We start from the raw sequence: 12,359 nt of genomic DNA, 5'->3' as shown, positions 1-12,359 counted from the left end.
CCAAGCTGCTCGGGTGCTGGGTGCGGCCCTTAGGGCGGTGGGTGCGGCCCTTAGGGCCCTTAGGCACCAGCGCAGCCCCACCCAACCGCCCCTGCCCTGAGGGCCCCGCCCCGCCCCTCGTCTCCATGGAGACTGCAAGCTCTTTTTCCAGTGGCTGCTCACGCGGCTGTCCGCGCACTTTCCGCCCATCGGGGTTTGCTAGAATTTCCCCCTGTGCAGGTTTTTTGGAGGTCCAGAGTCCCAAGGGACGATCCACGGCAGTTAAATATTTTTTTGGCCAGGAATGGTGCCGCACACCCACCCATAATCCCAGCACTCCGTGCCAGAAGTAGGAGGATCTCCAGGAGTTCAAGGCCAGCCTGGGCTTCGTGAAGATACCCTGTCTCAAAGAAACAAAAAATAAAATAGGGCGTGGCAACACATGTCTGTGACCCCAATATTCTGGGAGGCTGAGGCAGGAGGATGGCAAATTCAAATTCAGCCTAGGGATTTTAGAAAAATTAAGAAGGCTAGGGATGTGGTTCAGCGCAAGGGCCCTGCCTTCCATCCCCTCTGCCACACATTTTTTTTTAAATGCCCTTTTTGCCAACTCCCTGGACACCCCACCTCCATATGTGGCTGAGACCTCTGTTCCCAGGGCTGTGTGGCGCGGCTCTGTGCCCTCTTGCGGGCGGGCCCTCTCTTCCTCCGCGGTCTTCACGTCCGCTGGAGAACCTGCTCGGCACCGACGAGCAGCGGCTGCCACACCAGCGCATACACCGGGTCGTTTTCCGGGCCTCTCCCCACTCTGTGCCGTCTCTACCCTCTATGGCCAGCAGGGTGCGCTCTGGCTTCCCGTAACTTTTCGCCCCAGGCCTGGCGCTCCCCCTAGCTCCACTGAGGAGAATAGCAAGGCTGTGGACAGAGGCCAGGCCACCATCACAGCCCTGGCAGGGACCCAGGTCCCCACGTGGCCTGGACAGCTGCAGCGACGTCGCGGGCCCCTCCTTGGCCAGTTTATGCCTTCACTAGTGCTCAGCTCAGGAGCCCCATTTTTCCACGAGCCTTTGCCTCCTGCTTCCCAAAAGGATAAAAGAGTCATAACTTCCTCCAGTAACCATATTCATAGACTTGCAGGAGGGGTCCATCGAGAAGAATCCTTCCATGAGCTGCAGACCTTTATTTTTTATTTATTTTTTAGTACCGGGGATCGAACTCGGGTCCTTGTGCTTGCGCAGCAGGCAGCGAAACCACTGAGCTAAATCCCTGGCCCAAACAGTGGTGGAAGACATTTATTACCTAATTTTCTTTTGGGGGGGGGCGGTACGAGGGATTGAACTCGGGACCTTGCGCTTGTGAGGCAGGCGGTAGAACCACTGAGCTAAATCTCCAGCCCTGCAGACTTTTATTAAGACAGAAGGAGCCAGGGATTTAGCTCAGTGGTTCCAGCGTCTGCCTCAAAAGCACAAGGTCCTGAGTTCGATTCCCAGTACCCCCCCCCGAAAAGGAAGCTAGGAGAGCGGTGCCAACCTGTCACCCCAGCACTTGGGAGGCTGAGGCAGGAGGATCTCAAATTCAAGGCCAGCTTGTGCTACACACAGTGAGACCCTGTCTCAAAATTTAAATCTCATTATTACATGTACCTCCCGTGGGAGGTACATCCCACGTGGGAGGCCCTGGGTTTCATCCCCAGCACCGAAAACCAAATCAAGCCAAGACCTCTTCCCAGACCAGTGCCCTTGGAAGCTCTGAAAGTGGTGCCCAGTTGGGGAGTTTCCTGGAGCTCAGGGGTCTGGGTGCTGTGGTCTGAACACGAAGTGTCCCCCAAAGGGGGTGCGATGCCCCGTGCAGCAGGGCTGGAAGGTGGCTGAATCACAGGGACTCTGGCCTCGTCCATGACAGCCAGCAGTGGGCACACAGCTGAGTGGGCCTACCCCTGGGGACCACATCTGGCCCTGCCCCTTGCTCTCGGCTGATGGCCCTGAGGTGAGCAGTGCTCCTCCATCCCGATGTCCCTGCCTCAGGGCCAGCTCCTGGGCACCAGCTCCCTGGGCCTCCCACAGGATGGCAGGCAGCTTTCCCATCACCCCTTCAGGAGGCAGAAGCTGGCAGGAGATGCAGGCAGGTGTTCTCAGAGTACTGTGGCCAGAGAAATTCCCAGCCCTGTCCTCATCCCCCACAACCATCACACTCTGCAGCAGATGGCAGAGCAGTCAGAGCACAGCCCTGGACCCCAGTGCACACCCGACCCGGGCTCAAACCCATGGCCGCTGGCACTGCAGGGAGGACGTCTGGGGTGAGGGGACAGTTGTGGGGCACAGAGGCCGGGGAAGGCAGAGCCTGCCTACAGCAGGAAACAGAGCTAGGCCCTGGGCAGTGCGGAGACAGCTGGGTTTTGGTGAGGCTAAGCCTAAATTCAGGTTCAAATCATCTTTGACCTTCTTACAGGATTTAACCCCAGCATGCTCTACCACTGAGCTACATCTCCAGCTTTTTTCTTTTTTTTTTTTTGAGACAGGGTCTCCCTCTAATTCTGGTTGGCCTTGAACTCATTATGTAGCTCAGGTTGGCCTTGAACTCATGGAGATCCTCCTCCCTCAGCCTCCCCCGAGTGCTGGGATTATAGGTGTGTGCCACCATGCCCAGCCAGCTTTATTCCTTTTTGGGGGGGTGGGTACCAGGGATCGAACTCGGGACGTTGCACTTGCAAGGAAGGTGCCGGAACCACTGAGCTAAATCCCCAGCCCTATTCTTTTTGATGCTCTTGTAAATGAAATTTTTTTGGATTGCTTATGGTTTGTGTAGAAGTGCAACTGACTTGTGGGTGGATTTTATAACTGCAACTTTGTTGAATTAGTTTAACTCTAACAGGTTGGGTTTTTTCCCCCTCTTTTTTACAGTCCTAGGAATGGAACCCAGGGCCTTATGGGTGCTAGCAAGTGCTCTATCACTCAGCTACACCCCTGCCCCGCATCCCAGCCCTCAGTGTTTTCTATGAAACACTGTCATCCATGATAGATACGTTCACCTCTTCCTTTCCAGTCTGGATGCCTTTGCCTTTCCCTTCTAGAAGGCCCAGTAGTATGTTGAATGGAGGCAGCAAAGCAAGCATCCTTGCCTTTTTCCTGATCTTACGGTGGAGAGTTTTCACTGTAATTAAAATGTTATCTCTGAAGTAGGCATGGTGTGTATGTACCCTGTAATCCCAGCACCAGGGGGGCTGAGGCAGGAGGATTGCCGCCAAGTTGAAGGCCAGCCTGGGTTATACATGAGTTCAAGACCAGCCTGGACTACATGAGCTTTGGTCAAAAAAAAACAAACAAAAAAACCAACAAACTTTGAAGATTTCATATGTTGAGGACATTTCCTTTGATCATAAAAGGCTGTTGGATTTTGTGAAATGCCTTTCTTGCATTAATGGAGAATGTGTTTATCCCCTGTGAATGTGATGGGTCCTACCGTGGGGAGCTGCCTGGCTTCTCAGAAATGAACACCCTTGGCTGTGCTGTAAGGGACCTAACAGGGTTTGGTGCTCTCCCCAGTAATCCTGGTCCCTGCCACTCACTGGGGCTCCAGCCAAACCATGTGTCCCCAGGGCTGGTGGCGGCTTGGTGCAGGGCAGTCAGTGATGGGGGCCCTTCAAATGCTGCTTGCCCCCCAAGGAGGCAGCATGTCTGCCATGGCCCAGGAAGAATTCCTTCCTCTGAGGGGGGCGGGAGGGGGTGTGCCAGGCTGACCCTCCGTTACCCCCTCCCCAGCATTATCCAACGGGTGTGAAGCTCAGGAGCAAAGGGAATCACAGGGAAGTGGTAGCAGTGGTGCTGGCACTAGCCTGCCCCTTGAGCAGGCTTCCCCGACTGTGCTCAGGACCCAATGGGCTACTCTGGTGTCAAATTTGTAGCAATCCTCCTGCCTCAGCCTCCTGAGTGCTGGCTTCAAGCTGGCTAACCCAGGAGCCAGGTGGGGAAGGTTCGGCTCCTCCGTGAGCCATCAGTAGGAGACATTCAGGAAGGCAATGGCAGGGTGGGGGTTCTCCTCTGGGTTTCTCAGAAGCCAGCTGTCTGGCTTGGACTTGGTACACTACCTCAGTTTGCGAATGCATACAAGGCAGTGAGTCATACAAGATACAGAGAGGGCTGTCTTCAGCCTCTGTAAGGGCCTTACAAGCCTAAGATACTCGGGGCAGTTTATTTGGACCAGTCAGACTCTGGCTACATCTTAGAATGACCTGGATATTTTTCTTTCTTCCTGGCAGTAGGGATTGAACCCAGTGCCTTTGGACAGAGCTACCTCCTGAGCCCATTATTTTTAAATTTGGGGACAGGGTCTCATTATTTGTACTGGCTGGGCCTCAAACTCCTGGGGTCAAGCAATACTCCTGCCTCAGCCTGAGTAGCTGGGACTACAAATGGTACCACAGCAACAGGCAGGAGAGTTATTTTTCAAAGACAGAGATAGGAGCCTCAGAAGAGGATACAGCAAAGGGAGTAAAGGGGGACATGAAGAGCTAGGTTAGTGGGTGCTTCTGCAAAACCTAGAGGGACCTGCCAGGTGACCCACCAGCACTTTCCTGAAATCACTCGGTGGCATCTGATCAGGTCCACCTGGTGGCTTACACACATAGGGGTCAGGAGCTTTGCTCTACTTTCCTGCCACATGACACCCGAGTGTTAGCTACAGGTGACAACGACACCCATAGGGTAGACTTGGGCTGCGGCCACCAGCACTTTCTGCTGCTCCTCAAAAGGGATGAGGCTGGGCCGGGGATTTAGCTCAGTGGTTCCACTGCTCGCCTCACAAGCGCAAGGACCTGAGTTCGATCCCTGGTACCCCAAAAAAAATAAAAGGGGGATGAGGCTGTCTCCACTCAGGTTCTCACACCTAGTCCCGTGATTAGAAACCGCCCCCACACCTCAGGCAGCACAGAGCGCCACACAAGCCCAGTGACATGGGCCCTCCGTGTGCCGGTGCAGTGAGGGTCAGCAGGAAGGAAGAACACAACACGGTAGAGGCGGCTTGCTTTGTTCTTGTTAAATTTTATTGGCATTGCGTTCATCTCTTTACAGAAGAACTCAGCCTGCACCTAGCACGTAGACCTCTGGAAAGGTGAGGGGTGTGCTCTGGGCAGGGCTCCGGGCAGGCTGCCCGGGGCGGGGGCAGAGCTGTGGGTGAACCCGAGGCAGGGGCGTGGGGGGCAGTGCAGGCCAAGGAGGGACAGGCCAAGGTCTGCAGGGAGTGCCTTCTAGGACAGGGGGAGGACACCGGGACAGATGGCCGGTCCTTGCCTGGTCCTTGGCTTGGAGAGGGGAGGCTGATCTAACAGGAGTTCTTGTGTGAAGCGGGAAAAGAAAGAACTGAAAAGGGAGAGTGACCTTCAATTTCTGAAAGGACAGCCAGGGATCCATTGCACGTACTGCTGGATTATGCAAATCAACCTTGGGGAAAACTGAGACCCAGAGGGAGCCAGGCTGCTCCCCCAGAGGTGCCAGCTTTCCGGCTTGAGTCTCTGAGAAGAGGCACGCATCGCTCAAGTCTGCTGTACACAATACTGCTGATAGCTGGATGTTGCATCCAGGTCGCCAACCCTGCCATCCGGAAGGGGTCCGACCCTCCACCTTCCACGCCTGCATCACAGGACTTCAACACGTCATCCAAGGGTTTCTTACACTAATTTATACATTTTAATTGGTTGCATATATTAACATGTACTATAAGATTCTTTTCTAAGAAGCATTACATAATAAATGGATACTGTAAAAAGATCTGATTAGTTAAAAGTAACAAGCATTAACAGATACATACAAAACTCAGCCTGATCGACTGGGTGCATTGGGATGAGCAGGGGCACCAGCCTTCCCAAGGGGCCTTCGGGGACATGGGGTCAGGGCGGGTAAAAAGACCACAAGACCGTTAAAAAAAATCAGGCAACTAATTAGACACAGATCAACTGTAAACAGTTCTCTCTCCAGTGGACAACAAGCCTACGCTTCCCATGCTGACTGCGCACCAGAACGGTTTCTACAGTAGCCGGCCTGCCTGCTGCCAGGCTCGTGGAGGGCGGCGGACCTGTGGGCCATCAAGGCATGGGCTGGCGCACGTGCGTGCGTGTCTGTGCGTGCGTATGTGTGTGTTCGTGTGCGTGTGTGTGTGTGTGTGTGTGTGTGGAGGGTGGGGCGGGGTTCCTTTTGGCAGCTGGCTGTGAGAGATCGATGTCTGTTGAGAAGAGGGGCTGTGTTGAAGGCCTAAGTGTGTTCTTGGTTCTGAAGGACTCTGTGCTCAGCGCCCACTGCCCCTCAGCAGCTGCAGCTCTCGGCCGAGGGCTTGGCCCGGTCATTCTTGTCCAGTTTGATGGGTTCGGGGAATTCATTGTACAGCTCCACCTCTGTCTCCTGCAGTGGGAGGGGGGAGTAGGGGAGCGGTTATTAGGGCCTGAAGGACGGTGATGGAAGGCCACCCTCGGAGGGCAGCAAGAGGTGCCCGCTGCATGGGAGATGCTGGCAGCACTCCCTGGATGGCGCGGGGCTGCCAGGACTTCAGCAGACTTCACAGTGGTCTGCACTCCCTGGGTGACAAGGCCGGGGCACCGGCTGCCCCGCCACGCTCCAACCTCGCACTTGTCTTTCCGGGCCACCAGTTTTCTTTTTCTCCAAAGGCTAAGGAGAGGTCTGCCTCTCAAACGCCCCCATGTGCGGAGCTGTGCTCTGTGCCTGGCTTTGGAGGGAGAGCAGCAGGGGCTGTTTGCAGTTGAGGGCTCTCTATTGCTGGGCTGTGGCCCAGGGCAGAGTGCTGGCCCAGTGTGCACAGGGCCCTGGGCTCCATCCCCAGCCTGCAGCAGAAGAACTGCCGAGAAAGAACTGTTCACCTGCTATAAAGTGTACAGCACAGCAGTTTCAGGTACTTACAAACTGGGCAGCCATCGCCACCGTCAGTCCAGAACATTCATCACCCCAAAGAGCAGCCTCTCCCCACCCAGCCCTGGCCCTGGCAGTCACTCAGCTACTTCCTACCCCACAAGTTTCCTCTTCTGACCTGCTGTTTGACTTCAGTGCAGGGGCACAGAGCCCAGGGCTCCTCCAGCCATCCAAGTCTCAGGCCTAGACATTTCTTTAAATGGTACTGTACAGCATAAGGTCTCTGAACTGTCCTTTCTGTTCAGCATCCTGTTATACCACTTCTCAGCTCTTTCCTTCTTACGAGTGAATAATATTTTAGTGGACAAATCTTTGTTTCTTTTTTTTTTTGGCTCTTGACATACTCTGGATTGACCTTGAACTTAGTACGTGGCCCAGGGTGGCCTTCAACTCTCCGTGATCCTCCTGCCTCAGCCTCCTCAGAGCTGGAATGAGAGGTGTGAGACTCCACACCTGGCTTAGACCATGTTTATTTACTTATTAGTTGGTGGACATTCGTTTCTACTTTCTGACCATGACAGATAGCATCGTTTTGCATTCCTCTGGTAGATAGGAGTGTAACACAAAAGGCAAAGGACCTGAAAGCATAAAATCTTACTGGAGGGTGTAATACAGCACCTAAAATAACAGCTGCTGGGGGCAGGGTGACTGCGTCCCCTGAAGTTCCACACCAAAGCCTTGCGCCATTGCGCCTGTGTCTGGGCCACATGGTGGGTCCCCAGAGGGTGCTGTCCTCAGTGTGACCGTTCCTTAGACACATGTAGTCCTGTGTCTCCTGGCGAGGGCTTCCTTTGTCCCTAGACGGAACTCTTCTTCCCAAGGCTTCTGGTCTGCAGGATGCCCCCCACCCCTCCCCACTAAACCAGGGCTTCCTGCTGGTGGCAGACCCTGCCTTGCCCTTCACAGCCCACCTGCTCCTCCAGCGCTCACCTCACCCACCACGTGTGGTGATGCCACAAGCCCACCTTCAGGTGCTACAGTCCCCAGCAGAGCTGCTCCACCCACACCACCTTTGTCACACCTGTGGTCACAGTCACTGTTGGGAAGAAGGCTGGCCGGGGCTCCGGGACCTGGATTCCTTGCCAACATTTCCCTAGATTCCTTTCCTGCCTGTGTCGCTCACTTAACTGTTCCCAGGGGAAAGCGACGTGCCGTCTGAGTTGAAGCAGCTCAGAGGAGACAGCAGCTCAGAGGAAATGAAAGCCCCAATAGTGTGACTGACTGCAGAGCTGAGACACGGAAGCCACCATCTGTCACCTCCCCACAACACGGGAAGAAATCGGGACACTGCAGACACACGATGGTCTCAGCCACAGTTTGTGTCTTCCACAGGATCTCAGAGTGGGGGCGCTCCCAGGAACGCAGCGGAGCTCACCGTCACCCCAGGAGGGTGGCAGAGACAGCCAGGACCTACCTGCTTGAGCGCATTCCGTGCAATCGTCTGGAACGCCTGCTCCACATTGATGGCCTCCTTGGCACTGGTCTCAAAGTAGGGAATGTTGTTTTTGCTGTAGCACCAGGCTTGTGCCCTCTTCGTGGCCACCTGGAAGAGGAAGTGGGGCCGAATGTGCTGTAACACAGGTGGCTGCACTAACTCAGGAACAAGGCTGGGGGGACCCCAGACCTGCCCTGGCCACCTGACACCTGCAGGCCAGCTCAGACCTCTGGCCGAGGCTCCCTTATAGCCACTTGAGAGGGAGCATGGAGCCAGCTGGGAGAAACATGGCCTAGGGTTTGCAGCCTCCCCATTACTCCTGCCTCATCCATCACCTGCACCACACGCTCTGGTGCCAGTGCTCTGTAGCTCCTGCCCCTCACACTTCGCTGTCCCTGCCCAGGACTAAGTCTTGGTGGATGGCTGAAAGGGTGCTGTTACCAACGTAAGTGCCCATCCCCACAAGGACACGCACCCGAGGTGCACAAGAGCTGCTGCCCACACCTGAGCAACCTCCTGCACACAAGAGACCCTGGCTGCAGGTAACAAATCAAATCTCCTCCTCCCAAGTGCAGAAAGGGGCTCCAGCTCCGAGAGCAAGAGGGCAGCCAAAGCCACCAGGGATGGGACCTTCCAGCCAAACCCCTAACACACCCAGCGTCTTCGGTCCTTGGCACTTACTTGTCTGTTTTCGAGGTCGATCTTGTTCCCCAGCACGACAAAGGGGAAGTTCTCTGGGTCCCGGGGGCTGGCCTGGATGAGGAACTCATCTCTCCAGCTGTCCAGGGTCTTGAACGTGTTGGGAGCTGTCACATCAAACACCAGCACGCAGCAATCCGCGCCTCGGTAGAAGGCCACGCCGAGGGACTGGAACCTTTCCTGACCGGCCGTGTCCCATATCTGCGAGAGAAGGGCAGCGGCTCCTGGGGACACGGGCAGGGCGCCCTGCTGGTATTGGGAATGCACCAGTGGGATGCGCAGGCTGTGGCGCCACCTGAGACAGGGACTCCAGAACTCAGAATGGGGCTTAGGGCTGCAGTGCCCAGAGCACCCCTGCATTCCAGACTGAGTCCAGGTCTATGAGGCGGCAGGGAGCTCATCTCTGAGCCACTAGAAAGGTTTTCATACTTTTTCAGTGTTGACAATAAAAACCAAAGCATGGCACGGCATGGCAATGGCATGGATTAGTAGAGCCACATCCCCAGTGTAGACATTTCCAAGGCTTCCTCCCTCAGCCTCGAGAGTAAGTAGCTGGGATTATGAGCATGCGCCGTGAAGTGCTCACACGGGAAGATATTCTCTGGGCAGGAGAGGACTTGCCTATACGCTCAGCCACTCGTGAGGCTAGGGCAGGAAGACGGCAGGTTCTAGGCCACCTCAGGCAACTGAGTGGGACCCTCCCTCAAAACCAAAAATCAAAAGTAATGGGGGTGTAGCTCATCCCTAGGGTGAGTTTGTCCTCCAATACTGCAGAACAAAACAAACTTAAACTGAACAAGCACCATGACAGAAAGAGAGGGAGAAGGAGAGAAAGAACTGCAGCACACACAGCGAAGATGAACACCAGGTCCCACTGGCCCACTGAAGGCTGTCGCCCTCGAGGCCATGCTAGGTTCAAGAGGGAGGCTGGCACTGGGTTCGGAGACTCACACTGTAACTCCAGCACCCGGCACAGGTGATGCAGAAGGGTCAACTTAGTGCAGGTCAGTATGAAGGCCCTGGGTTCAATCCAAAGAACCACCATAATAGAGGGCTGGGGGAGGGGACGACAAAGGTTTTCTTTTTTGGTACCGGGGATCGAACTCAGGACCTTGCATTTTCGAGGCAGACGTTGGAAACACTGAGCTAAATCCCTGGCCCTAGAAAACAAAGTTTGATTTCTGCAGTACCGGGGATTGAACCCAGGGCCTGCACAATGAGGGACAAGCCCAGATCTTTTTCTATTTTTTATTTTGAGGCAGGGTCTCACTAAGTCTCTTAAGTTTCCCAGGCTGCACTGGAACTTGCAATTGTCCTGCCTCAGCCTCCCCAAAAGCCAGGATTATAGGTATGTGCCATCACATCTGGCTCAAAAGCTTTAAAAACAAAACTTGAGGCCTGGAGATTTAGCTCAGTGGTTTTGCCACCTGCTGTGCAAGCACAAGGACCCGAGTTCCATCACCAGTACCAAAATAACCAAAAAACAAAACAACAAACCTTGAATCCATACTCGAACATATTAAAATACACACACACACACGCACGCACGCACGCACGCATGCACGCACGCACACAGAGACTTCATTAGGGAAGTAAGTGTCATGCAAACATCTGGGAAGTAACTAAGCAAAAGCCAAAACCAAAGTCAAACAGAAGCCCCCACTCCCCGGTCTTTAGGGCTCATGCTGCCCGCAGTGCCAAGTGGTGGCCTTTCCTGCCCCCTCTCTGCATGTCTTCATCCTGCAGGATACATGCCACTCTCCTGAGGCTTGGCCCAGATTCATTCCTGCTTTTAGAAGAATACTGCCGCCCATCGTCTATGCTTATGAACAGCTCAGGATGAACAGGTATGCACAGCACTCTTCTATCACCAATGGCTTTTGCCAGGAGTCCTGGGAACGAGACCCCAGGGCTTTGCTAGAGCTCCACCCCCAGCCCTTTCCATTTTGACAGGCTGGTCTTGAACTCAAGACCCTACCTTAGCCTCCCTCGAGGCAGGGATTCCAGGGATATATCATGTGGCTTCCTCTAGACAGTACCCCTAGACTGGCATCACTGAGAACTCTGCCCTCCCAGGAGGACCCATGGTTATATGGAATTCAGATACACAGAGAAGGCCAAGGAACAGCTAAGAAATAAGCTGAAACACTGAGGGGCTCTTCCCAGCAATTTCCAAAGTTAATTGAATTTCAAATTTATCAATGTAAGTCTCTAAGCTGCCCAGGCTGTGCTGGAACTTGCAATGTCCTGCCTCAGCCTCCCCAAAAGCCAGGATTATAGGCATGTGCCACCACACCTTTGTCTGACTGGTCTTTTACGTTTAAAAACATTTTTTTCCTTTTTTCCCAGTACCGGGGATCAAACTCAGGACCTTGCACTTTCGAGGTAGGCACAGCACTACTGAACTAAATCGCCAGACCAACAGGTTTTTTTTCAAATTTTTATTTATTTATTTTTTATTTTTGGGGTACCGGGGATAGAACTCAGGTCCTTGCGCTTGCGAGGCAGGCGACGGAACCACTGGGCTAAATCCCCCGCCCCAGACCAACATTTTAAATATTTTAACAGAAACATTTTATTTTCTATATTCAAAACTATTCTGTACATTTATCTACTCACTACTTTGATGTGACAAAACAAACTTCTGAGTATGGCACTGGGCACGGAGCGCCACGCAGGCCTGGCCTAAGCACACTCTCTGGCACCGTGCTGTGTTCCCTGCCCCGAGGTGACCAGCTGGTGCCGACACCATCCAGGGTTCAGGGTCACCTTCTCCCTCCTTCCTCCCCAGAAGTCAATGGCCCCGGGGGACAGCTTATTCACGGCTCTCCTCGCAGCTGCCCTCTGCTCACGGGCGCTATAAGGCCCAACACGCTGTGCGTACCCACCCCAGCTGGCAGCCAAGAGCACCCTTCTGTCACTCCTTGCCTGCCCAAGGGGACTCCAGGCCACGGCCAGGACCGTGACACTGTGATACTGCCCCTCGGCTCTGGGACCCACTCTCCTCCCTACCCACCCCACCGTTCAGGGGCTCCTCAGGACCCAGCGGCTGGCCACCAGCACTGCCGCCCGCCATCCCCAAGGCTGCTTGTCACCTGGGTCTGTCTGCACACTCCTGCTCTGTGCTCCGTCCGCATTCTTTGGCAGTCTTGTTGTTCAGATGTTTAATGTGGGTTACGACCCATGTTCAACCTTTTATGATTGGTGTTTTCTCAATTCTAAGTGCCAGAGGTCTGCTGGCCTAGCGTGACAAGGCCCTGGGTTCAAGCCTCTGCTTCTCTCCCCACTCCATGCCAAAGGTTAAAAAAAAAAATCTATTTTTAGTCAGGCGCAGT

General features: G+C 54.3%; 1 protein-coding gene across 2 annotated transcripts in view; it reads right to left on the bottom strand.

Annotated features, from left to right (window-relative positions):
• Positions 1 to 4,999: 4,999 nt before the first annotated feature.
• LOC101704017 (ras-related protein Rab-7a) overlaps positions 5,000 to 12,359 on the bottom strand; it is a 29,839-nt gene continuing 22,479 nt past the window's right edge. For both annotated transcript variants that reach the window (XM_087196926.1, XM_087196927.1), the window contains 3 exons: positions 9,007 to 9,225; positions 8,305 to 8,433; positions 5,000 to 6,368 (listed from right to left, as the gene is read on the bottom strand). In XM_087196926.1, coding sequence (XP_087053052.1) covers positions 6,273 to 6,368; positions 8,305 to 8,433; positions 9,007 to 9,225 — 444 coding nt within the window. In that variant the 3' untranslated portion in view covers positions 5,000 to 6,272. The remainder of the gene's footprint in view (positions 6,369 to 8,304; positions 8,434 to 9,006; positions 9,226 to 12,359) is intronic.

This window comes from Heterocephalus glaber, unplaced genomic scaffold, assembly GCF_053883595.1.
Source record: "Heterocephalus glaber isolate CG9 unplaced genomic scaffold, H.glaber_assembly_v1.0 deba00001644, whole genome shotgun sequence".
NCBI classification, from domain to species: domain Eukaryota; kingdom Metazoa; phylum Chordata; class Mammalia; order Rodentia; family Bathyergidae; genus Heterocephalus; species Heterocephalus glaber.
Note: the sequence above shows the minus strand (reverse complement) of the source record. Positions and strands in the feature narration are given on the sequence as shown.